This window comes from Neoarius graeffei, chromosome 5, assembly GCF_027579695.1.
Source record: "Neoarius graeffei isolate fNeoGra1 chromosome 5, fNeoGra1.pri, whole genome shotgun sequence".
In the NCBI taxonomy this organism is placed as follows: Eukaryota; Metazoa; Chordata; class Actinopteri; order Siluriformes; family Ariidae; genus Neoarius; species Neoarius graeffei.
In genome coordinates, this window is record NC_083573.1 from 12755673 (window position 1) to 12783362 (window position 27690).

Sequence of the window (27690 nt, forward strand, 5' to 3'; positions counted from 1 at the left end):
AAAAGCAAACTTATTGTCCCCATACTCATACAGAAGTATGTTACCATTGAGGAAATTCCTCTGGTTCTCCAGGATGCTGCTGATCTGCTGGACCCAAGCATGACAAACAGCTGGGCTGGACGAGTGGAGAATGAAGTGCTCGGTGCACCCTGTGGATGACCTTGATGTGAGAGTGAACCTGCAGGGGTCGCTGTCTGAACTCTCCTCCAGGCCCAACCAACTGACCTGCAGCCAAAGGAAACACACAATGCATCATTTTCAAGTCACATAATTTGGAAAGTGGAGAGGTCATGAGCTGATAGTGTTTTAATTTATCCTGAAAAATGACACAAAATGTCATATCATATCTGTTTATAGTTACATTTCCTGCTGTGTAGCCTACTGGCGGCCAGCATATAGATAATGTTTTACCCACACAGCTGCATGTCTCTTGTGATTAGAGGTTTCCAATTGAAACACAGCATAGCTTTAAGCTTCCAATCAGTGAAACACAGTGAGGGAAAAAAAACAGCATTCTCACCTTGATGCTATTCCTGAACAGATAGCCTGGAGTAGAGAAGCCCTTCTTCTTATCCAGTGGCTCACTGAAGATGACAATCTGTTCAAAGAGGAAGACGCGCCTCTCCTTGGCCCGGGAGAGTAGGCTGGAGTCCTGATCTGACACCATGAATGTGTCTTGGAGGAGGAGCCGGCCCTGAGCTACAATTTTGCCCTGAAAACACACAGGTAAAAAAAAAAAAAAATCAGAATGACACCCAAATGACCTTGTATACATAATGTAAACAGCCCTGTCAATAACTTTTGGAGTATTTGGAAAAAAGTAATAGGCAGACCCAAAGCGATCACAATGTGAAAAAAGGCAGGGGGTCTGGGGGTCCTTCCCTGGACAATTCTTAAAATATAGACATAAAATAGTGCATTGTGAATGATCCTAAGGCAGCACAGTGGCGTAATGGCACTGTCGCCTCACAGCAAGAAAGTTCTGGGTTCAAGCCCAGTAGCTGACAGGGTCCTTTCTGTGTGGAGTTTGCATGTTCTCCCCGTGTCTGCGTGGGTTTCCTCCGGGGGCTCCGGTTTCCCCCACAGTCCAAAGACATGCAGGTTAGGTTAATTGGTGGTTCTAAATTGACCGTAGGTGCAAATGGTTGGTTGTCTCTATGTGTCAGCCCTGCAATGATCTGGCGACTTGTCCAGGGTGTACCCTGCCTCTCATCCATAGTCAGCTGGGATTGGCTCCAGCTTGACCTTCTTACATGTCATGCCATTTCCCCCCTTTTCTTTTTGATGCCCACACATTAGTCTCTTTATTTGGCATCTTAGTAAATCAGGGCTTCAGTGTCTCTCAACAAACAGATACAGTAATCTTCCTCCACTCGAAAAACTCATTCAAATGGCAAGAGAGTCTTACATCAAAGCCTTGGAGACGTCCCACATTCATCATGTCATTGCAGCGTTTGGGCACAACACACATGACCTCCACTGCTTTCTGTAAAACATGGCAAAATGTAGATTTTCATGGAACAAAACTGGGACATAACCCACCCGTGTGTTGTATTAAAGGTTGAGAGAGTGCGGTGCAGAGAAAAATCTTGAAGACGGTGTCCTTACCTCTAATTCTGCAGAATCAACGCCAGCCTTTTTGGAGAATTTTAGAAAATCCTGAAGCAAGAAACGAGCATTTGAAAAAAAAAAAAAAAAACCTCTGACATTTCATCTCATTGCACTACAACAAACTACAAATTAAAAATCACAGCAAATTAATGGCAAGACACCCATTATTAGGACTTATCAATAAATTCCTGTATAAATCTATAATGGTTCCCAAGTGGACAATGACTATTTTTAAGCTTGTTTCATACATTAGCATGTTTAGCTGGCAGCCTAACAATTAGTCACAAATTTAATGATGTATTGCAGTCGAGGTCCTAAATTGACATACACTATATATTTTCTAGTACATAAAAAAGTCATGTTAATATGTTTCTGTTAATATGAATGTACCATATATCATATGTTCATACCAGTTGCCTTGACTACAAAGGTTCCTTTGTCATTTTTTATTAAAATCTTTGTGTTCGTAGAGTAAGTGCAGTCAGTCATTCCATAATAGTGTGAAAAGATATCATTCCCTCTCAACTCAGGCACTGTAATTGCTGGGTTTCAGTCACGTGACTTTTCTTAGTGGTTTTACCGGAAGTGAAATAGCTGGTGGTCTAAACGGCTGCCGTGGTGCAAACAACTAGCGATAACTTATCAGAGTACACTCGTAATCTCGAAGCCACTGCTCGCTTTAGAGATATTCAGAAGATTGCTATGTGCAATGGAATCGACCCCGACAGTCTGGGTAAGAAGGATTTGTCATACAATCTCGAAAACTACCCTTCAGTCGAGTTCCCCGACATCTCAAACTATCTGATGTTGCAGACGTCCTTCTACACCGCAAAACAGATGAAAGTATGGAAGAGTATGGAGGCTAACAACTTTTTTGTATGTGGCTGGGTAAAGGACCTCGGTATCAAGTCGCTGCTGAATGAATCCTGTTTTGCTTTTGCCCGTGTATGTTTTTTTTAAAGCATTCCGTTCGTATCTTTACAATGAAGCGCTCCAAGTTGAAATGTAAACAAACAACAGTTTGCTTGATTCTCCTTTGTGTTGGCTCCTTTCTCTCAGGTAAATCATTCACAAAGATCATCAGAAACCCCTTTAAAGACCTGGATCTTAGTTAAACAAGATGGAGAAGTGATAATGGCGCATTGTACCGGTAACTGTATGGCTGGGTAAGAATTTTGTCGCGACCTTCATGCATATGGACTTTGTGAGGAGTGAACAAAGAAACAGCTGGGGACTTCAGCGCTTCGTGACTAAAAAAAGTACTGTAAAATAACGACACATAGCAAAAAAGTACTTGGAAAACACTAAGGACATAGCTGAGAGGGAAATACAAACCTTTCACCAAGTGATCACTGCAAACTCGAGCATGCTTCAACTCGGCTCCCTTCGATTCCCGTGAGAGGTTTCTCTGCGACCTTTCTCGATGTCTTTTTTGTGAAATCCTGTGTTCGTTCACCCTTTTTTATTAGTTCATGGGGAACCCTGAAGAAACTTTTATCAATTTCACAGTTTAATCGATTCAAACAACCTAAAACAATGCAAGCGTAAGGCATTTTTCATGCCAGCAATGCACCTTCTCCTTACAAACACTTTGTCAACTGAGCTTTGTTAGACCACCAGCTAAAGTTTTGAATAACTAATGAGGCGGATGTGACATTACGTGAAGCCCAGCAATAAGAGTGTACGAGTCAGAATAATACTTCTCACCTTTAGCAGGAGCTGGTACTTCATGATCCTCTGCACAGGTTTGATAAGCAGGTCTGTGATCTGCAGCCTATGGCCTAAGCGTTGCTTAAGATCCTGTCAAACAAAAGAACACTTTCAATATGAAAAGCAGGTCCCATTTTAAAAAAAAAAAAATCAAACAAAAATGCTAATGTGGCGAATCATGTCTGAACAATTCATTGGTTCTGCCTTGGTTCTTACTTCAAAATATGTATCTATGTACTCAGAGACGATGTGCTCAGATTTGGGCTTGTTCTGGCAGTAGACGATGTACATGTGTAACCGGCGCTCCTGTAAGTCATAATATATTAACTAGGCATTATCATCAATACAACAGATAGCAAACGTGATAAAAATATTTATATCATCTTACGGTATGACCGTAACATGTCCCACCCACAGAAATGTAAAAGCCCAGTGGAAATTACGACATACTTGTTTGATGAACAAGGGCGCTAGCCGATTGGGATCCTCCAGGCACTTTTCCAGTTCGCCCAGGAAGAAGCTATGGAAAAAGTAATAAACTCAGTAAAGAACATGGACACAAAGATGTACTTAAATACTATCTACATTCTGACTGAAAAAAACTTAAAACCTAAAAAGTATGGTATTTGAAATCAATACCTGATATGGGTCTTGATTTGGGGCCAAATCATTTAGCCTCATCAAGTTTTCAAATTCTGAGGCAAACGCATAAATTTTGATGGGGTTATATAGTTTGGATCTATATCAGGTACTATTTAAGGTAATTAAAATTCACACCCAAAGGATATTAAAGCTAGATGGCCTTTCAGATTTTCAAGTGCAGGTCATTAAAAGAATCTTCCTTGACACCCAATTATTTTTGTTGAGTGGACCGAAAGCTACTGAATTCGAATCACAGTCTTCCAATTTTATTAGTTTTTTTAACAAAACAATTAATGAATTTAGGGCCATGTGGCCCTAAATTCTCTGCTATTTTTTCCTGCTTCACCATGACCCAATGCAAGATACTACGTCATGCATAACATGGTGGGCTTTCCCTGTTTGCACAAGGCATTGTGGGATACAAATTTGAAACAGGAGAGAATAATGGAGGACGTGAGTGTGCAAATGAGACGTGAAAGACCGACTATCGTAATGGAAAGCGAGAAGAAAAGATGTGATGTTACAACCCCAATTCCAAAAAAGTTGGGACAAAGTACAAATTGTAAATAAAAACGGAATGCAATGAGGTGGAAGTTTCAAAATTCCATATTTTATTCAGAATAGAACATAGATGACATATAAAATGTTTAAACTGAGAAAATGTATCATTTAAAGAGAAAAATTAGGTGATTTTAAATTTCATGACAACAACACATCTCAAAAAAGTTGGGACAAGGCCATGTTTACCACTGTGAGACATCCCTTTTTCTCTTTACAACAGTCTGTAAACGTCTGGGGACTGAGGAGACAAGTTGCTCAAGTTTAGGGATAGGAATGTTAACCCATTCTTGTCTAATGTAGGATTCTAGTTGCTCAACTGTCTTAGGTCTTTTTTGTCGTATCTTCCGTTTTATGATGCGCCAAATGTTTTCTATGGGTGAAAGATCTGGACTGCAGGCTGGCCAGTTCAGTACCCGGACCCTTCTTCTACATAGCCACGATGCTGTAATTGATGCAGTATGTGGTTTGGCATTGTCATGATGGAAAATGCAAGGTCTTCCCTGAAAGAGACGTCGTCTGGATGGGAGCATATATTGCTCTAGAACCTGGATATACCTTTCAGCATTGATGGTGTCTTTCCAGATGTGTAAGCTGCCCATGCCACACGCACTAATGCAACCCCATACCATCAGAGATGCAGGCTTCTGAACTGAGCGCTGATAACTTGGGTCGTCCTTCTCCTCTTTAGTCCGAATGACACGGCGTCCCTGATTTCCATAAAGAACTTCAAATTTTGATTCGTCTGACCACAGAACAGTTTTCCATTTTGCCACAGTCCATTTTAAATGAGCCTTGGCCCAGAGAAGACGTCTGCGCTTCTGGATCACGTTTAGATACGGCTTCTTCTTTGAACTATAGAGTTTTAGCTGGCAACGGCGGATGGCACGGTGAATTGCGTTCACAGATAATGTTCTCTGGAAATATTCCTGAGCCCATTTTGTGATTTCCAATACAGAAGCATGCCTGTATGTGATGCAGTGCCGTCTAAGGGCCCGAAGATCACGGTCACCCAGTATGGTTTTCCGACCTTGACCCTTACGCACAGAGATTCTTCCAGATTCTCTGAATCTTTTGATGATATTATGCACTGTAGATGATGATATGTTCAAACTCTTTGCAATTTTACACTGTCGAACTCCTTTCTGATATTGCTCCACTATTTGTCGGCGCAGAATTAGGGGGATTGGTGATCCTCTTCCCATCTTTACTTCTGAGAGCCGCTGCCACTCCAAGATGTTCTTTTTATACCCAGTCATGTTAATCACCTATTGCCAATTGACCTAATGAGTTGCAATTTGGTCCTCCAGCTGTTCCTTTTTTGTACCTTTAACTTTTCCAGCCTCTTATTGCCCCTGTCCCAACTTTTTTGAGATGTGTTGCTGTCATGAAATTTCAAATGAGCCAATATTTGGCATGAAATTTCAAAATGTCTCACTTTCGACATTTGATATGTTGTCTATGTTCTATTGTGAATACAATATCAGTTTTTGAGATTTGTAAATTATTGCATTCCGTTTTTATTTACAATTTGTACTTTGTCCCAACCTTTTTTGGAACCGGGGTTGTACGAAGGAAAGGAAACACAGGACCAAATTAATAAATATCAGCGGTCAGCGAGCACCTCGGTGTGATCAGATGTTCGTTTTGCGACAGAATGATGTAACTATCAGTGCACGGTCAAAGGTAAACCTGTAGATGGCAGTAATGCAACACTGGAAGGTAAACATGCGCATGTGCACACGGACTTCCTCTGTCTGCTTGACCATGCAAAGTGAGCGATTTCATGCACATTTTTTGCTAGGAAATCCCCTCAAATTAAACAACTTTCCAGCCACAGAATGGGCTGATATTTTGTGAGATAGTACAGAAATAAACATATATCACAATGACCAAATTTCAGAGAGAACTAAATTTCACCGATTTCATGAACTCGAAAGGCTGTCGAGCTTTAACATAATTGGCCCCAAAACTGATATTTTATTTAGGTCTACATTTTGGACCAAATCAACCAGCTCTTACCCTATTGGACCAAATTGTATTAAGACGTGATGAAGACCCAAACTAGGTATTGATTACTACAGATAAATTTTGACCCACGAAGCATGAGGATCATTTGAACCAAAATATGAAGAGGTTAGATTTTGACCATTTGGGGCCAAAATCTATTAAGACTATCAAAGATTGCTTTTGTAACAAATTATGTTGATACTTTAAAGGTCTCCATTTTGAATGAAATATTGTATTTTTTTAATCTTAATTATTGTTTGTGTCACAATAAAAAATCTATTTGCACCTTTCAAGTGGTAGGCATGTTGTGTAAATCAAATGATGCTAACCCCCCAAAAATCCATTTGAATTCCAGCTTGTAATGTGACAAAACAGGACAAGCACCAAGGGGGATGAATACTTTTGCCAGACACTGTATCTATTATTTCACCTTCCGCTGAGGATTTCTCACATGCACGTTTAAAACTATAAAACATACAAGTGGATGGAAAACCCACTCCATGTTGGACCACCTACTCTTTGTGCCAGTCATAGATCTGATGAATGTTTCCGAATACAATCTTGTCTTTGCCCTTCATGTCATCTGGAACACCTTCCTCCTTCATCCGGCTCATGTAGCCCTGCAAGGACATGGAAAGTCTAAGGCTGTCGTTACCAGGGAGACAATGGAATGGTAGTCAAACGTGATGGCACAATCTGAGGAGGTGGCACCACCCACAGCCACCAGTTCACTTCCTGTTCCAAGCCTCCACATTGCGCATGAACATGTGAATGGCTATGTGAGAACAGTACTGTGAGAGTCACATACTCAAACGTGTCCATGAAAAGGGTGAGTCATAGGATTCAACTGAACTGTATAATTATACAGATCCTGCTACACACAGTTTCCTATACTCTTCCAGTGCTAACAGGCACCGGATGACCTCCAAATCTAATTCGAGACACCACAATCCTATGGTTTGACCTCATTCTTACCTCCACCACTGCACCCAAGTCTCTAACATAGTCTCGCTCTGTCTCGACCAGCTCCAAAAGCACATAGCTGCAAAGAGATAGAGGCAAGGTTAAATAAGGACATCTGAAAATTCTGCAAAACCATTCAATTGCAAACCGATAATTTTCTACCTAGCTGGTCACATGCGAATGTGTAACTCCAAAATGTTTGCGCTCAAGGCAACACTAACATTTGCTTGTTAGCTAGCCTGATTTATATTGCTGTCTTTTAAAAACGTCTCTGTAATGGACCTAATGCAAACAGCAGTTATCAATGTTTAATCTTAACCCAATTCAGACCCAAGTCTAATCTATGACCTAATCTGCGGTGATGAAAAGTACAGTATTTAGAAAATGGAGAATTATCTATCTCTGATCCCACTGAAACTGTCATTTCCTCAACCATGATAAAACAGTAATGATGGGAAATATGCAAACAAGATAATGGTGTATGAACTATTTTATTCTGCAATTAAAGTGAGTGGTCACACAATTATACTCTACAGCTTACAAAAGAATTCAAGTTTGCTGGACATTAGCCTAAACATTGGACTGTGTTTTTAAAATCAGTATTGTAGTCAGTACATCAAACCAAAGAAAAAAAAACAAAACAACTTGAATGACAAGTTCCCTGACCCAGGGAGTTCTTTTTCAGAGTCGCTTAATCAGACAAAACTACGATTCCGCAAAATGAACCAAGTTCCCTCACTACAGAACCAAACATCCAAGGGGTGAATTCGGACCTGATCCAGGTCCTCTCGGGGGTAAAGACAACGAAGTTTGTTCTGTTTTGTAGAGCATCTCATGGATTAGGGTTAGAGGGTAGGGTTTAGTGGTTAGGGTTAGTCTTATCGGAGGAGTTGGATCAGGTTCAGCTCCACCCCCCAGACTTTTGATTCTGGAGCAAGGACTCTATCTCAAATGAACAGGACTTGTTAAGCCTGGGCTGCAGATGCTTACTGCCGCTTCTTGAGGATGCCCGTCTTGCGTTCATCCATCTCCTTCACAGGTGAAGAAGAGGAGAGCAGAGAGTTATCTGAAGGATTACAGGAGGGACTGTTGCTGTCTGCGTGCTCAACTGAGAGGGAACTTGGCCGATCATCCAGACTCTGAGAAACAAAAAAGACAACAGACAGAAAAGGTGAATAGAATGGCAAACCTGGATAAGAAATTGGAGCTTTCAGGATGATCAGAGGTGCATCATACCATCTTGCTTTTAACGAGTTCCTCTATGGCGCTGACAAGTTCAGCAGCACTGGGGGTCTCTGAACTGCTGGGCCGGCCGGAAAGACGGGAAGCCTGAGGGTAGAGACATGCGCAAGTATAAGTTTCTGTACTTGACCCATTCCAAACCCTGCTTTATTTTCTTGCCCTGCCAAGCAATATTTAGCAACTGTTATCCAATATTGCCATGTTGCCAGCTTTCAGAATCTGGTGCACCAGAACATTCTGTAGACAAGTTATCCCCTGACAGACTGCAGTGGGGGTTTATTCTATCTGCAACCCCACATCAGAAAAAGTTGGGACAGTATGTTGAAATGAAAACAACCATTTGTAAATAATCTTCTGTTGCTGTCAAAACAGACCTCAGCATAGACCTCATGTAACCTGAGCATTGGATCAAACCTGATCCCAGAGACCCTGGATTTGTGAGGTGACAATGCTACCTGCTGCACCACTGTGCAACCCAAACCAAGCACAAAAAAGTCAGTTTTGGATTGGATTGCAAATGGATGTCACTGAACAATGCCACCATGACTAAAGTTTATTCTGTCTGCTCAGAGGCAAGTCCATTCATCTGCTCTTCAGCTGGATATATGAGAGAGTCTGGCAAACTAAAATTTTTCAGAATGTAATCATTTGCCAATCACCAAGCCACTAGCTAATTTTCCCCTGACATGTGACCGCTACCAACTGAGTAAGGTGAGGGTTAGTGTGTGCTTCTGCCGAAACACTTGAAACCAGCCTCGCAAGGCAGCTGAACACGTGGAAGAAAGCCCTTTTACTGTCTTGGATTTCTTACTATGGTTGGCTTCATCCAAACTATGGATGGCGATGTCAGGAAATCAGAGTCTATCTTCAACCCTAAAACAGAAGTATTATATTTTATGGTCGATGCTTAATTGATGCTAAGTCAATAAACTTGCCCTCGATAGCAGCAGTAACCAAATGTCAGCAGGGTTTGGGATCAGTCATTTGAGTACAACCATGTGATGGCTGATTTACTGAATTCATGTAAATATTGGCCAATGGAGGGTTGTTGACATGGTTGATATGATACAATATAATCAGTTTAAAATATTTCACAAGAGCATCTAGATCCCTTACAATACATTTAGACCAATCAGAAAGGCTGTCTCCAACAACCACTGGCATTACACCTCCACAATATAATACCAAATGGGAGGTATATACAGTATATTTTTGTTATCTTATTTCTTATGACTGTTTCAGGTTATGAGGTGGCATGGTGGTGTAGTGGTCGGCACTGTCGCCTCACAGCAAGAAGGTTCTGGTTCAAGCCCAGTGGCCGACGGGGGCCTTTCTGTGTGGAGTTTGCATGTTCTCCCTGGGTTTCCTCTGGGTGCTCCAGTTTCCCCCACAGTCCAAAGACATGTAGGTTAGGCTCACTGGTTGACCGTAGGTGTGAATATGAATGGTTGTTTGTCTCTGTGTGTCAGCCCTGTGATGACCTGGCGACTTGTCCAGGGTGCACCCTGCCTCTCGCCCATCGTCAGCTGGGATAGGCTCCAGCTTGCCTGTGACCCGGCACAGGATAAGCGGTTACGGATAGTGGATGGATGTTTCAGGTTATTGGCAAACCTTGGGTATTGTAAAATAATAATAATAATAATAATATAGCAGCATTTTAGCAAATCAGTTCAATTTAGCTATAATTAGTGGCCTTATGTTCATGAAATAAAAACCATTCCAGAAGTTATGCAGCTTGCAATTCTGTGCAGATGTTATATTTAATCCAATGTGAATAATTTCTCACCGTTAAAAGAGTTCAAGGATCCTGTCCAAATAAGGTATGGGCTGTGGCTGATCCCAGGACTTGCTAGCCAATAAGGTGACCGTTATAAGGCTTGGGTGGGGCTTGCTTTGGAAAAGGCTTTTAGGTTTATGGAACTAAGAGTACTTGTTGCACACATGACTTCCTGCAGCATGTGGTGGTATGTACTCTAGAATACTCCATTAAAGGGAAGAGGGCATTCTGTACACTATACAATAGGGTTTTAGTTTTGGCTGTGACCAGTCAAAACATGGGTCAAGGGTTGATGGAATATTCAAACAACCAACATTTGAGCAAAGAAGGAAAGACTCAGAAAAGTCAAGGTATTTAAAGAAATGAAAGGAATTTAGTAAAAAGGAAAGGTAAAGAAGAAGACTGGCTTTGTTGGAAAAGGTAGCTACATAGAGAGGTATGGGAACTGGGATAAAACGGACATGGAACAAAAATCAACATAATGCTGGGGGGGGTGTAAAATCATATAAACAAGCAAGAGACAAAAAGTCAGTCATATCAGATGGAAAACAGTCAAAAAACAAACACAAAAAAACTTAATTTTAAATTTGTTCTGGATAAAATGTAGCAACCACTAACTAACTAACCACTATCCTCCATCCACAATAATTGCCATAATTGCTTGATTTTTGCTTTGCAGCAAAAAACAGAAATTGCTTTAGTACTCATCAATTTCAGAATGATGTATAAATCTTGTAGCATTTTGCAAATAAGGTTTTCTGGTGATATGTGTCGCGCCACGGGATTTTTGTACCAGATGCTCTGTTTACAGAATGTGTAGAAATGATGGTGTAGAAAGGACTTAGAGTAAAGTCCTGGGTATGACTTTAAACTGCAACTGGTGGTGAATCTCAGGTCTGGGAGGACTTGAGTACTGGGGAAAGTGGAGTTACCCCTTAATCACTGTTGCTCCCAGGTCCACTCTGACCCAGAGTGGTAGCACCTGCCTGGGTTCCAGCTATGGGTTAAATAGTACATCACCAATAAGGCGCTGGTGGCAGGGCACTTTTCGGTGGAATGTGGCAGATGAACCCAACAGGGTCAATGGCACACCACCAGATGGCATGCGGAAAAGCCACTCAAATGGCCAATGGATGGCATCACTCGGCAAGTCATTTCTCACTGCGGGGAAACTTCCATACCTGTCAGGTCTGTGGCACTTTTGTGCACCACTTGGCATCATGTCTGGAGGTCCAGAGAGACAACACAATGGGGGCACAACATCGCTTGTCTTACCTTACTGTGCAAGGCACTTCATTAGGAGAGGAGATAGACTCATTTATGCCACCACTGCGGAAGACTGTTGCCCTGGTGTGGGTCTCACGGCCCATCTGCATTTCTGCGCATCCTAACAAAGCAGTCATCATCACTAGCAATGGACAGCCGACGGGAGAAACGGCGTTGAAAAGCATGCAATATTTTGCACCATTTTCACTGGCTGATCCAGTTACTATCCATCCATCCATCCATCCATTATCTGTAGCCGCTTATCCTGTACAGGGTCGCAGGCAAGCTGGAGCCTATCCCAGCTGACTATGGGTGAGAGGCGGGGTACACCCTGGACAAGTCGCCAAGTCATCACAGGGCCAACACATAGAGACAAACAACCATTCAGTCAATTTAGAACCACCAATTAACCTAACCTGCATGTCTTTGGACTGTGGGGGAAACCGGAGCACCTGGGGGAAACCGGAGCACCTGGAGGAAACCCACGCAGACACGGAGAGAACATGCAAACTCCACACAGAAAGGCCCTCATTGGCCGCTGGGCTCAAACCCAGGCCCTTCTTGCTGTGAGGCGACAGTGCTAACCACTACACCATTGTGCCACCCTGATCCAGTAACTATCAAAAAAAAAAAAAATCACCTCAATAGCGCCCCTACAGGATACATTTACCACTTTTAACATCATCCACGACTGAGACAAGTATAGCTCTTCCTTCTGCCATAAAAATCGGCAAAGGACATTTTGATTTGTTGTGAAAATGCATCGATAATGTGAGCACAGTTTATCGTGCAACATTCACTTGGCGACGTTAAGAGTTCACCATGTGTTTTCTTGACCTTCTGAGCAGCATTTTGTGGTCTGTTGCTCAACAAATCTGGGAAATTCACCAATAATCTACAACTGAGGTTGTCTCCTGATGGAGTCACAAGGTTCTGTATCAACTGTAGTCAGTGGCTGGAAAAAGGACCATTTTGGGTTGTGCGCACATTATTTCAGGTCAGATTTATAGTAACTTCCCTTGGTCCAGTTTCACTTTGGTTTGCATTTCCTGCATACGGAGGCTTGGTAGTGTGATGCAGCAGGTATAACTCAAAATCCATAATCAATGAGCTGCTTCTATAGCATCTGGGATGAAAATCTGGTGGACTGACACATGCATTTAGAATCAGTGGAAAAGTAATACTACCTAAACACTACATATTTCAAATTTCTTTATGATGCAATTGCTATACATTGTATCCTTGCCATTATAATCAGGTGGAGGTGCTAGAGGTGGAGGGGTGGAGCTTTACCTTTTCATCCTGTGAGTCCTGATGAAGGAGGCTGTGCTGCTGGATGGCCATTGGTGGCGGCAGGGGTACGGCGTCGGCGCCCTCTTCACCCTCTTCCTCTCCGCAGCTCTGCATACCTGAAGAGGATGATTTGGAAAGTGTGCCACTGCTCAGGCCCTCGTATCTCATCCTCTGTAGAGATATAAGGTGGAGGAAAATAAGAAAAGATTCAGTGCTATTAGTCAAATGTGAATCCAGAAGATTAACCCCTAAGCTATCATGGCACATGTATCATTTGGGACCATGAAGGGGAAAAAAATATAATTCTAACCACGATTCAAATAATTTTACTTCATGAATTATTTATTAACTAAGAAATAAAAGGATTTCCACTCCAAAGTTGATTATTTTGCTAGAACAGCATATTCTAAAGTAGTCCTCTTATACCACAGAAATTTGCTATTTTTATTCATTGAAAAAAAAAACCTTCATGCTTTTTATGCAATTTTAGTTACACTTCATGTTTTGGAACGTCTGTGAAACTAACATGGTCTGTATCCCTAACATAACAGTGACAGTATAAACAGGCGCCTTTCCACAATGTTAAATATAGTGTCTCCTTCCAGAAATGGTTATACATTTTTCTTTATTAAATAACACATTTTTAATCCTAAAATGCGAATAATAAATCACACAAGTCACAGTGAATGAGCTGTTTCTATAGAAATTATATGCATTAGAAACATCCATCCATCCATCCATTATCCATAACCGCTTATCCTGTGAAGGGTTGCAGGCAAGCTGGAACCTATCCCAGCTGACTATGGGTGAGAGATGGGGTACACCCTAGACAAGTCGCCAGATCATCACAGGGCTAACACATGGAGACAAACAACCATTCACACTCACATTCACACCTACAGTCAATTTAGAGCCACCAATTAGCCGAACCTGCATGTCTTTGGACTGTGTGGGAAACCGGAGCACCCGGAGGAAACCCACGCAGACACGGGGAGAACATGTAAACTCCACACAGAAAGGCCCCCGTCGGCCACTGGGCTTGAACCCAGAACCTTCTTGCTGTGAGGCAACACTGCTAACCAGGACACCACTGCGCCCCCTCATGAGAAACATGCTATTTGAATTACAGCCAGAATTATTCAGCTTCTGACCAATCAGAGTTGAGAATTCAGCAGTGCTGTGGTGTAATAATAATAATAACAACAACAACAACGAGACTGTCAATGATGGCATAGCTCACTCTGGCCCCATCTAGTCCAGAAGGAACGATCTAAAGTGAGCCACCTTGCGCAATAAATGTTGCAAGCTATATACAAGCTATATATAGAAGTTATATCCACCCTAGGAATCCTGACCTATTTGCCAGAAAGAATACAAAACGGCGAGGAACTGATCGAGAAGAAGCAATTTTTGTTGAATTGCTCATTAAAGGAACAGTGAAATATGCTCTTATCTGAATTGAGACGAGCTGCTCCGTACCTATCCGAGCTTTGCGCGACCTCCCAGTCAGTCAGACGCAGTCAGACGCGCTGTCACTCCTGTTAGCAATGTAGCTAGGCTCAGTATGGCCAATGGTATTTTTTGGGGCTGTAGTTAGATGCGCCCAAACTCTTCCGCGTTTTTCCTGTTTTCCTGGAAAGTCCGCACTATAATGACAGGCGTACTAACACCTTCTGCGCGCTTCGGCAGCGCATTGATACGGAGCTCAGATATCAATGCGCTGCCGAAGCTGTTAGTACGCCTGTCATTATAGTGCGGACTTTCCATAGCATAGAAAATCGCTACGTTTCAATTTGTGTAACTGAACTTGTTTCATATCACTGGTCATATAAACCTATGTAAACAGGAAAAACGCGGAAGAGTTTGGTCGCATCTAACTACAGCCCCAAAAAATACCGTTGGCCATACTGAGCCTAGCTACATTGCTAACAGGAGTGACAGCGCGTCTGACTGCGTCTGACTGACTGGGAGGTCGCGCAAAGCTCGGATAGGTACGGAGCAGCTCGTCTCAATTCAGATAAGAGCATATTTCATTATGGAAATACAGTGGACTGTTCCTTTAAGGCTTAATTAGTCCATAAGTTCATTAATAATTGTAATTAAGCAAATCTGGGTAGAAGTTATATGCACCCTAGGTACCCCTACCTTCATGCCAGAAAGAATCAAAATCGGTGAAGAATTGAGGGAGAAGAAGTGATGTGTGGAAACTGCTTGTTAGGGCTTAATTACTCCATAGCTTCATTACCTCCGTCAAGGAGGTTATGTTTTTGGTTTGTTTGTTGATTTGTCTGTTAGCAACATTACGGAAAAAGTTATGAACGGACTGCTCTGGAATTTTTTCCAGAGGTGTCACTGGGCACAAGTAACAATCCATTAAATTTTGGCGGTGATCCGGATCGCCGTCTGGATCCCAGAATTTTTTAAAGGATTCTTGGCAGAGGTCTGCGCTCTCCGAGTGTTTTTCTAGTTATTAATTGTAACAAGAAGATAGTCATCTATATCCCCTGCCCTATATACCAACTATATACCAAGTTTCAAGATATTATTTGTCACATTTTTCAAGTTCTGCTGCAGGAACCCAACCCTACCTCTTTACACTGACCTCAGCAGCCCTTGGAATAAGCCCACCGGACCTTTGGTCCAGGTGAGCTAAAAATTAAAATTTCTTACATTTCTGAGTATCAAAAGGCACATATACATTACTTAATCAACACATATACCAACTTTCAAGACCATACCACTCATAGTTTTCAAGTTCTGCTCCGGAAACAAAACCTACCCCTAAAGCCTAGCGCACACCGGCAATTTTCCATTGCTTGGTCGTGCAACTTTTTGATGCAAGCAAAAAATTGCTTCGTGTGTGGATATTTGTGACGGCGATTTTCCGTTGCTTGCAACAGATCGCAGGTATCAAACATGCTTGATATTCTGCGACAAAAAATAGGCAGTTGTTGACTTGTTGCAGAGATATCGCCGAGTGTGCGTGTCTTTGCGATAAGGAAGCAATCACCTCCAAAGGCTAAGCCAATCCCCGCCCATGAAGTAGTCACGTGATTTCCACTAGACTTGCATCCCCCTCCCCAAATCGCCTACTGGTCACAGATAATGCACACACATAGCTACCCGAGAGGGGAAACTTGCATCCAAAATTCGCAATACACTTGTGACGAGAAGTCGCCCGTGTGCGCCGGGCTTAAGACTAACCTGAGAGACTAACGCTACGTTCACACTGCAAGGCTTAATGCTCAATTCCGATTTTTTTGTGAAATCCGATTTTTTTGTGAGGTCGTTCACATTAACAAATATATGCGACTTGTATGTGATCCTCAGTATGAACGAAAAGCGACCTAAAAGTGTTCCGCATGCGCATTGCAGGATACGACGACGTCACACGCAGTGAGCATGGCCAGTGTTTACGGAAGTAAAACCGCCTGGTTGCGATATGACCCATCCAATCTAGCTTGAATAGCTGTATCCCCCCAAATGGAAATCAGCTCCCTAACCTCTGCGTCCTTCCATTGAGAAGATTCAGAACCTTCACAGCCCGAAGCGTCCCTCGCATTGATGTCATGCGCAGGGGCGCAGATACGTTTTTTGAACTGGGGGGGGACAAAAAACTGGGGGGGGGACAAAGCTGCCAGCAAACCAACCCCAACCCCGATATGCCTGTCAAACTTGTTGTGGGTTACCATAGCAACCAAGCTCGAGCTCGCAACCTGTGCAGTCTGCGCAGCTCAACCAACCAAATATCAGTCTTTGTTTTATGTGAGTTGTTGCAACTATGTATACACTGCTGTGCACCTCAATAAACCGAATGGTAATTAGTCTTTTGATTTTTCCGTGAGGTTTGCCTTATGCAAAGAAAGACAGCATAGACGTTTTTTCCTCCCTATAAGTGGGGGGGACCGAACGAGGTGAATTTAAATCTGGGTGGGACGAGTCCCACCCTCTATCTGCGCCCGTGATTATGCGCCATGTTGTTGTAACTTTGAGAGACCCGCTGCCTACTTCAGCGCAGAATAGTGACGTTTGTGGCTTGTTGATGACGTGTAAGTCGGATGAATGCAACCTAGTGGTTCAGACTGAAGTCGCATATGAAAAGAGCGGATAGGAATCGGAATTAGGACCACATATCCAAACGGCCTGGGTCGGATTTGAAAAAATCGGATCTGTGTCGTTCATATCGTCAATAAAAGATCGGATACAGGTCACATATGGGCGAAAAGATCGGATTTGAGTCACTTCAGCCTGCAGTGTGAACGTAGCCTAAGTCTGAAAATGTTTCCATGGAAACATGAAAAATTTAAATTTCTCAAATTTCTTAGTATTAAAAGGCAAATCTACATCACCTTGTTAACATGGATACCAAGTTTCAAATTTGTATCATGAATAGTTTTGGATACATGCTCTGGAAACAAACATTGCTCTTAGAAACTAAGTCAAAATATATTTTTTATGTAAAAATTTGAAAAAAAAAAGTTTTTTTCAAAAATCCAAAATAGTAAAAGGCACCAGTTCACATGTTGCTTGATATGTACAGTATACAAAGTTTCATGAAGATATCTTCAGTAGTTTTTAAGATATGGCCTGGAAACAAAAACGTGACCGGATGGATGGATGGAACCTGTTTCTATATCCCCTGCCAAACTTCGTTTGGATGGGGGATAATTATGCAAATTTGGGTAGAAACCAAATGCACCCCAGGCAGATCTACCTTCCTGCCAAAAAGAATAAAAATCGGTGAAGAATTGAGAGAGAAGAAGCAATTTTCATGAAATGTGGACGACAGACAACACATGATAGCATAAACTGTTGGTCGGATAAGCTAATAATAATAATAATAATTATTATTATTATTATTAGACCAATAATCTGTAATACTACAATATTAAGTGCTAAGAAAATGTAGTTGCCATAATGAATAGTTTCATCATATCTAAACAATGAAAGAAATTATAACCTCCTTAACGTTTCCTGCTACAAATGTTTGGTCATTTCTTTATCTTCATCTCTTACCTCCTCGACAGTCTCATCCTGTGGTGTCGCTGCGTTATCATCAGAGTCCCTCTGTGATTCACCGCTCTTGCGGTTCTTCTTGTGTTTATGTGCGAGTTTCTTGGCGTGTCCATCTGCTTTACCGCTGCTGAGACGCCGCACTGGGCTCGTCAGCCACTTGCGCAGGGTATTTCCTGGACGCTTGGCACCTGGTGAGCCATGCAGGTGCCCTGGCTGCAGGGTGGCGCTGCCTGATATTCCGCCATCATTACTGGACACGGAGAGGGTGTCTGGAAACAAGGATGAAAAGGGTGGAAATGGAGAGTAACACTTGATTCAACCTTTTTTTTTTAATGAATGGCATTTACACAAGTGTACATTATGCTCTATTATTGAATATGCATGATATATATGAGAATTTCAAGCATCATGAAATGTTTGACGTTATAAAATAATTAGCAACGTGGTATGACAGCTAGTCCACCTGGGCACTCGGTGTCCCTGTTGTTGTTTGATTTCCTTTGTTTTGCAGGAAGCTGAATGGAGGGTTATGAGCCAAATGGGTCACACCTGGGCCCGGTGTGCTCCACCCTTTAAAACTCCCTTTATTCTGTGGCTTTCTGGGCTCTCATTCCCTCTTTTGGGGGGGGTCTTCCCCTCTCCTCTCTCCATCAGCAACCATGACGGCTGCTGTGTTTTAGTTATTCTTCTTTATTTTGTTGATTCCGAGTTATTCTGGGGTGTTTTGTGTTATTTTCTTGTAAATAAAGTACACGGAGTGCAGAATTATTAGGCAAGTTGTATTTTTGAGGATTAGTTTTATTATTGAACAACAACTATGTTCTCAATCAACCAAAAAGACTCATAAATATCAAAGCTGAATATGTATGGAAGTTAGAGTGGGGCGTTTTTAGTTTTGGCCATTTTAGGAGAATATGTATGTGTTCAGGTAACTTTCACTGTGCAGAATTATTAGGCAACTTAATAAAAACCAAATATGTAGCCATTTCACTTATTTATTTTCACCAGGTACACTGATATGACAACTCCAGATTTGCAAATAAACATATCTGACATTCAAACACAAAACAAAAACAAATCAGTGACCAATATAGCCACCCTTCTTCATGAGGACGCTCAAAAGCCTTCCATCCATAGATTCTGTCAATTTCTTTATCTGTTCACGACCAACATTGTGTGCAGCAGCAACCACGGCCTCCCAGACGCTGTTCAGAGAGGTGTACTGTTTTCCCTCTTTGTAGACCTCACGTTTTATAATGGACCACAGGTTCTCTATGGGGTTTAGGTCAGGTGAACAAGGGGGCCATGTCATTATTTTTTCACCTTTCAGACCTTTACTGGCTAGCCACGCAGTGGAGTATTTGGATGCATGAGATGGAGCATTATCCTGCATGAAAATCATGTTCTTCTTGAAAGATGCTGACTTTTTCCTATACCACTGTTTGAAGAAGGTTTCTTCCAGGAACTGGCAGTAGGTCTGGGAGTTGAGTTTGAGTCCATCCTCAACTCGAAAAGGTCAAACAAGCTCGTCTTTGATGATACCAGCCCATAGCAGTACTCCACCTCCACCTTGCTTGCGTCTGAGTCGGAGTGGAGCTCTGTGCCCATTACTGATCCAGCCACAGGCCCATTCATCTGGCCCATCAAGAGTCACTCTCATCTCATCAGACCACAGCACCTTAGAAAAATCAGTCTTAAGATATTTCTTGGCCCAGTCTTGACGTTTTATCTTGTGTGCCTTACTCAGTGGTGGTCGTTTTTCAGCCTTCCTTACCTTGGCCATGTCCCTCAGTATTGCACACCTTGTACTCTTTGACACTCCAGGAATGTTGCAACTCTGGAATATGGCAGAACTGGATGCTAATGGCTGCTTGTTAGCTTCATGCTTGATTTTCCGCAGATCATGTGCAGTTATTTTGCGCCTTTTTTTTTTCCACACGCTTCTTTCGACCCTGTTGACTATTTGCAATGAAACGCTTGATTGTTCGGTGATCATGTTCGGTGAACATCTTCACAATTTCAAGAGTGCTGCATCCATCTGCAAGACATCTCACAATTTTAGACTTTTCAAAGTCTGTCAGATCTCTCTTCTGACCCATTTTGCCAGAGGAAAAGAGGTTGCCTAATAATTATGCACACCTGATATAGGGTGTTGATGTCATTAGACCACACCCCCTCTCATTACACAGATGCACAGCACCTGATATACTTAATTGGTAGTAGGCTTTCAAGCCTAAACAGCTTGGAGTGGGACAACATGCATTAAAAGGATGTTGTGGTCAAAATACTCACTTGCCTAATAATTCTGCACTCAGTGTATATTTTTAGCCACCTACTCATCCATCTCCGTTTCTTGTTGTAGCCTCTGAGCTGGGCTGTGGCAGCAGATATAAAGAATCTCGTAATGCTCGTAACACTCAAGCTTTGGATATGCTTTTAAAAGAAAACAGGCTAACATTATACACTGCAACCCTGCTATAACAAACTAGTCTGGTTAACACCAGACCATATCACAAGTGAAATATGGTCTGGAATCCGCCTACTGAATTTCTCGTAGGGGAGGTGTGGTTTACGATTGTCAACGGCCGTTTATTGGACGTTGCGAATGTCTATCATTTGGCGTATACGTAGCCCATGGCCAATCATGGCAGTTGTACCCGGTGACGTAGTTAGAGCGACGAAGAAGACGAAGAGGCGAAGAAAGACTGTAACGCCAAACGCTGTTGTTTTTTTAAAACAAACTTTCGCTCTAAACTATTCAGAACAGTGTCTAAAGCTTGATCGAAAGTTTGGTTCATATCGCTCGCCGCCATGTTAAATGTGATCCGTAAACAGTCCCAAATAAACTACAAGCTTCCGTTTGTCGAGTAGTACGCGTCACCGTCTTTCCACCCCTCCCCACTCTCTGATTGGCTCCCTAACTCAGGCGAGCCTTTAGAACATAGTTTCCATGCTGTCTTTTCAGATCGGAACGATTGTGCAAAGCAGCATGGGATTTCCCAGGCTAATAACAAACTCTTTTACTACAAACTTTTGCACATCACAAACTATGTTCACATTTAGTAACAGTGAGTCAGAGTCTCCAAAAAAAAAAAAATCACCAAACCATCACTAACAATTATTGAGAACGGTAGTCATTGACTTAAAAAAAATGTCTTAAAAGGACATTAATTTACGAGCTAAAAGCAGTTTTACTTGAGTCTTTACTCCGTAAGCACTGTTGTCATGGCTACTCATAAGTCAAAGATAAGATACTTTCCGTCTGTCAGAAAATGCAGGTGATAGACGGATGTAATCACTGAAGGAGTTTTACTTAAAAACACGTTGGCAAACAGATCCACATCAGTGATCAGAAATCAGAGTCGAGAAATAGGCAATGGACAAGCGAGGCACAGGCAGGATATCAAAGGTGGAGACAAAGGGCAAAATCCAAAACACAAAACCAGAATATCAACACAGTGCTGCAAAAGACTTTGTAACGTGAGACACAAGGTATAGTGCATACCATTATCTCATCTCATCTCATCATCTCTAGCCGCTTTATCCTGTTCTACAGGGTCGCAGGCAAGCTGGAGCCTATCCCAGCTGACTATGGGCGAAAGGCGGGGTACACCCTGGACAAGTCGCCAGGTCATCACAAGGCTGATACATAGACACAGACAACCATTCACACTCACATTCACACCTACGGTCAATTTAGAGTCACCAGTTAACCTAGCCTGCATGTCTTTGGACTGTGGGGGAAACCGGAGCACCTGGAGGAAACCCACACGAACACGGGGAGAACATGCAAACTCCGCACAGAAAGGCCCTCGCCGGCCACGGGGCTCGAACCCGGACCTTCTTGCTGTGAGGCGACAGCACTAACCACTACACCACTGTGCCGCCCCATACTATTATCTATTAGCATATTAGCATGAGGGCCATTAGCATGTTAGCATTAGCTCATTAGCATGCTCTCCATTAACATACTCATCATTAGCCTTTTGCATGTTAGCATTAACCTGTTAGCATGGTATCTGTTAGCCGTAAAAATGTTAGCATTAGCATGTTAGCATGCTCACCATTAGCATGTTCATCATTGGCATGTTAGCATGCTAATCATGAGCAATGTTGGCATTTTACCATGCTAGCAACCGTGTGTACCTTAGCAACCATGGAGAAAGTCCTGAGCAACCACCTCTGACACCATAACCGCCTAGCTGCTTCGTGCACATTACTCCTCATTCTCTTTAGGGAATGTACTTTCGAATTATATATGAAATTGTGAAAAGAAAAATAGTGAGGTGATTAAAATGTTTCAGAACATTATCATGTAATGTACTGATGTTTCTCAGCATGAGGAAATAATGCTCCATAAAACCTTATGACAATTATTTAACAAATCTTCAAACTCATGAGCATGTCCCAACTGTTTGCCCCTGCACATATACCGTACTAGTGTGAGATTGCATACTTGATGCCACAGTCTCTGAACCAAATGCAGCACTGCTATTTTTAGCGAACTGCGCTTTTTTCTATTTCTACCTAAGACTTTTTTTTTTTTTTAATTCTGAGCTTTGGTCTTTGAGCTGAATCAAGCCGAGCCTTATGTAAAACTCGTGTAAGATTTTCTGCTTTGTATCCATCTCTCTGATCTCCTCTAAGCTCACAGGTTTTAAATAAACCTGTATTTTGGAAGTTGCTCATTGGGAGTTTTATTTCTGAGATCCTTGTGAATAGGGTCTTTACACTTGGAATGTAAAATGTGCATGGTTTCTCAACACATATAATATGCCAGCAAACAAGGCCTACAGGCAGTGAGTAATCTATATGCGCCACAATCTTGAGAGTTGAAATGGATTGTTGATTCGAAAGGAGAATGACCAGACTGGTTCAAGCTGACAGGAAGGTTATGGGAACTCAAATAATCACTCTTTACAACTGTGTTGAGCAGAAAAGCATCTCAGAATGCACAACTTGCCAAATCTTGAGGCGGCTAGGCTACAACAGCAGAAGGTCACATACGCATATTATAACACCAATTCAAAAAGCATTTCCAAATGTTAATACTAATAATAATGTCTTGACCACTTCCATCCACTGCCACAGATAGTATTCTGGTTTGTACTCACAGTATTTTCAAATGAACTTGGTTGGATATTTTCCCCCAAAATATAAACAAATACTAGGCATATCAGGTGAAAGTTCGAAATCAGTCCAAATTGCTTGAAACTGCTCTCATTGAATTCAGAATTGAATGCAGAACAATATACTCTTTACAGAATTAAACAAGTGTTGCCAGGCAAAACAAACCTCGCCCGGTAGCACTTATGATGAATATCTCTCATCTCATCTCATTATCTCTAGCCACGTTATCCTTCTACAGGGTCGCAGGCAAGCTGGAGCCTATCCCAGCTGACTACGGGCGAAAGGCGGGGTACACCCTGGACAAGTCGCCAGGTCATCACAGGGCTGACACATAGACACAGACAACCATTCACACTCACATTCACACCTACGGTCAATTTAGAGTCACCAGTTAACCTAGCCTGCATGTCTTTGGACTGTGGGGGAAACTGGAGCACCCGGAGGAAACCCACGCGGACACAGGGAGAACATGCAAACTCCGCACAGAAAGGCCCTCGCCGGCCACGGGGCTTGAACCCGGAGCTTCTTGCTGTGAGGCAACAGCGCTAACCACTACACCACCATGCCGCCCTATACCAAGTGTCTGTACTTTATATTATTCTACTCTTACCTCTTACAGTTTTCAAAACCGAAACCTCTGAAACGAGGCTGACATACACACGCTGTCGCCATGACCCAAACTCTTATTTCCCGGAAATGGCCCGGTGCTAGAGCTCAGTGGAACGCACTTTCCCTCTGTAATAAGCATAAACATGTCTGAAAGCGATTTCTTTAGTCCAGTCCATTTATTTCAAATGGTAAACTGAATTGTATACACTTACTGGCCATTTTAATCAGAATACGTATATGCACATGCATAGTGCACAATCGTTACACTGTTACATTCTTACAGCACGATGACGTAGTGGTTAGCGCCTCTATATGAGGCAGTAGCCACAACAAAAACGATTTTGACCTTTTTGGTGACCTTGACCGGATGACCCTCATAAATGTTGGAGGTTCCATTTGTGACCAATGCCCATCTATCCTGAAAGTTTCATGAAGATTGAGCCAGACGTTTTCCTGTAATACTGTTAACAAAGTAACTTGACCGAAAACAATGCCTCGCCGTAAATATGTTTATCCATTCTTGACATATTACAAATAAAAGATTTGAAGAAACGGCTTAATTTTTTAGAAAACTGCCATAATATTCTGTATGAGGATCACATGGTCCAAAATGGGCCTCATTAACCAATGAAAGCAAATGTTTTTTCAGAATAACTTTTCTATTTTTCAAGATATTTGACATAGAAATTGGCAGGCACATAGATGGCTGCCAATTCATCAAAACAACTCCAGTTATATTCTAAAATAGTTATTTATATACATTAATCAGTCTGATTTGAAAATAATAAGTACAACCCCAATTCCAAAAATGTTGGGACGCTGTGTAAACTATAAAGAAAAACAGAATACGATAATTTGCAAATCATGAAAACCCTATAGTTCATTGAAAATAGTACAAAGACAACATAATCAAGTATTGAAACTGAGAAATTTTATTCATCTCATTATCTCTAGCCACTTTATCCTGTTCTACAGGGTCGCAGGCAAGCTGGAGCCTATCCCAGCTGACTACGGGCGAAAGGCGGGGTACACCCTGGACAAGTCGCCAGGTCATCACAGGGCTAACACATAGACACAGACAACCATTCACACTCACACCTACTGTCAATTTAGAGTCACCAGTTAACCTAACCTGCATGTCTTTGGACTGTGGGGGAAACCGGAGCACCCGGAGGAAATCCATGCGGACAACATGCAAACTCCGCACAGAAAGGCCCTTGCCGGCCACGGGGCTCGAACCTGGACCTTCTTGCTGTGAGGCGACAGCGCTAACCACTACACCACCGTGCCGCCGAGAAATTTTGTTTTTTGAAAAATATATGCTCATTTTGAATTTGATGTCAGCAACACATTTCAGAAAAGTTGGGACAGGGGCGTGTTTACCACTGTGTTGCATCACCTCTACTTTTAACAACACTCTGTAAATGTTTGGGAACTGAGGAGACCAATTGCTGTAGATCTGAAAGAGAAACGTTGTCCCATTCTTTGCTGATATACAATTTCAGCTGCTCAACAGTTCGGGGTTTCCTTTGTTGTATTTTGCACTTCATAATGTGCCAAATGCTTTAACTGGGAGACAGGTCTGGACTGCAGCAGGCCAGTTTAGCACCCAGACTCTTTTACTACGGAGCCATGCAGTTGTAATATGTGTACGAAGCAGTTTGTCATTATCTTGCTGAAAGAAGGAAGGCCTTCCCTGAAAAAGATTTAGTCTGTATGGCAGCATATTGCTCTGAAACGTGTATATATCATTCAGCATTAATTATGCCTTCCCAGATGTACAAGCTACCCATGTCATGTGCACTAATGCACCCTCATACCATCACAGATGCTGCTTTTGAACTGTGCACTGATAACAAGCTGGATGGTCCCTCTCCTCTTTAGCCTGGAGGATGTGGTGTCCATGATTTCTAAAAAGAATTTCTACTTTTGATTCCTCAGACCTCAGGACAATTTTCCACTTTGCCTCAGTCCATCATAAAAGAGCTGGGGCCCAGAGAAGGTGGCGGTGTTTCTGGATATTGTTTATATCTGGTTTTAACTTGCATTTGTGGATGCAGTAATGAAGTGTTTTCACAGATGATGGTTTTCTGAAGTGTTCCTGAGCCCATACAGTGATCTCCACTACAGACACGTGTCTGCTTTTAATGCAGTGTCACCTGAGGGCCTGAAGATCACAGGCATCCAATGTCAGTTTTCAGCCTTGTCTCTTGCATACAAAGATTTCTCCAGATTCTCTGAATCTTTTAATGATATTATGGACCATAGATGATGTGATCCCCAAATTCTTTGTGGTTTAACACTGAGGAACGTTATTCTTAAATTGTTGCGCTGTTTGCCCACGCAGTCTTTTACAGAGCAGTGAACCCCGCCCCATCTTTACTTCTGAGAGACTCCACCTCTCTGGGATGCTCTTTTTATACCCAATCATCTTACTGACCTGTTGCCAATTAACCAAATTCTTCTTATTATTATTATTATAATTTTTTACCATTATGCAACTTTTTCAGTCTTTTGTTGCCCCGTCCCAACTTTTTTGAAACTTGTTGCTGATATCAAATTCAAAATGAGTATATATTTTTTCAAAAAACAATAAAATTTCTCAGTTTCAACATTTGATATGTTGTCTTTGTACTATTTTCAAAGAAATATAGAGTTTCCATGATTTGTAGATTATCTCATTCTGTTTTTATTCATGCTTTACACAGCGTCCCAACTTTTTTGGAATTGGGGTTGTAGATAAAGCTATGAAAACTCACTTCAAAGTCTCCCGTGAATCAGAACATCAAAACTAGCCGACGGAAAATTTTGCTGAATACTTCATCACAAACAGTAAGAGCGATAGAACATCCCTATCAAAGTTATCTGACTGATATTCACGAGTAATCCAGTCGGAAACCGATCAGAAGAGAGAGAGCACTGGCAGTTTCCTGATGTCCCACGAGCAGAGTGTGTACTCTGTTGCCCCAATATGAACCTGCTTTTACTCCCAAAGTACTGAACAGATCTTTACGAGATAAATTACTTTGGAAAGCAGAAATTATAAGCTTTTTAATGATCATATTCATGATAGAAAATATTCAAGAGTTAAGCAATGACAGATTTGGAAACTTTGATGAGCGTCTGCATGGACAATTTTCACAGCATGGTCAGCGAGTGTCTGATATGTCTAATCATTTAAACCACACAGACCCTGACTAAGAGTTACTCGGGTTCAACAACCTGGTCGGTCTTTGTTTTGAAAAGTAAACACTGCTACTCGAGACCTCGAGTCTTGAATGAGGTCATGTGGTTATAATAGAATGAGCACAAGGTCTTTCATGGTGTGTTCACAGTACAGCTAAGCCAAGCAATTCCTCCACCAACGCCACATGAATGATTATGATTATGAATATGAGTATTATTATCATATCCCACATGCTCATTATGAATACTGCTCTGGATTTATTGCTGCATTGCGCTCTTGACAGTTCAGGTCCGTAAACAGAGATGCCCACATGATGATACGTTTTCAGCTGTTGGTGTCTGTGATTTGAAATGTTGCTTTGACCTCTGGAACAGCAACCTCTGAACTTTCACACTCACATACACAACATCTGCCAAAATACCACAACACAAATAACGCAACTCAGGTCAAAGCCCAGAGAATGTCACATGCACTTATATTCAGCTCACATCGCAAACTAACATTACACACTGTTATACTGAGCATCGTGTGTGTGTGTGTGTGTGTGTGTGTGTGTGTGTGTGTGTGTGAGAGAGAGAGAAACACCCCCACTACATCAAAGTAGACAAGAAACAGGACGTCATTCACTCCCAGCCAAAGGTAGTGCATATTCAGTGACCTGAGAAACAAAAGACCC

General features: G+C 42.0%; 1 protein-coding gene across 4 annotated transcripts in view; it reads right to left on the reverse strand.

Moving 5' to 3' along the window:
- The window catches only part of LOC132886516 (triple functional domain protein-like), a 340453-nt gene that overhangs the window by 28775 nt on the left and 283988 nt on the right, over window positions 1–27690 (reverse strand). For 3 of the 4 annotated variants that reach the window (XM_060921223.1, XM_060921224.1, XM_060921226.1), the window contains 13 exons: window positions 18089–18357; window positions 13073–13243; window positions 8731–8823; window positions 8485–8633; window positions 7507–7573; window positions 7048–7151; window positions 3772–3841; window positions 3538–3627; window positions 3319–3411; window positions 1609–1659; window positions 1409–1486; window positions 521–712; window positions 45–225 (listed from right to left, as the gene is read on the reverse strand). In XM_060921223.1, the coding sequence (XP_060777206.1) occupies window positions 45–225; window positions 521–712; window positions 1409–1486; window positions 1609–1659; window positions 3319–3411; window positions 3538–3627; window positions 3772–3841; window positions 7048–7151; window positions 7507–7573; window positions 8485–8633; window positions 8731–8823; window positions 13073–13243; window positions 18089–18357 (1608 nt within the window). Of the gene's footprint in view, window positions 1–44; window positions 226–520; window positions 713–1408; window positions 1487–1608; window positions 1660–3318; window positions 3412–3537; window positions 3628–3771; window positions 3842–7047; window positions 7171–7506; window positions 7574–8484; window positions 8634–8730; window positions 8824–13072; window positions 13244–18088; window positions 18358–27690 lie in introns of those variants that run through there. The other variant, XR_009654705.1, reaches the window with a different exon arrangement.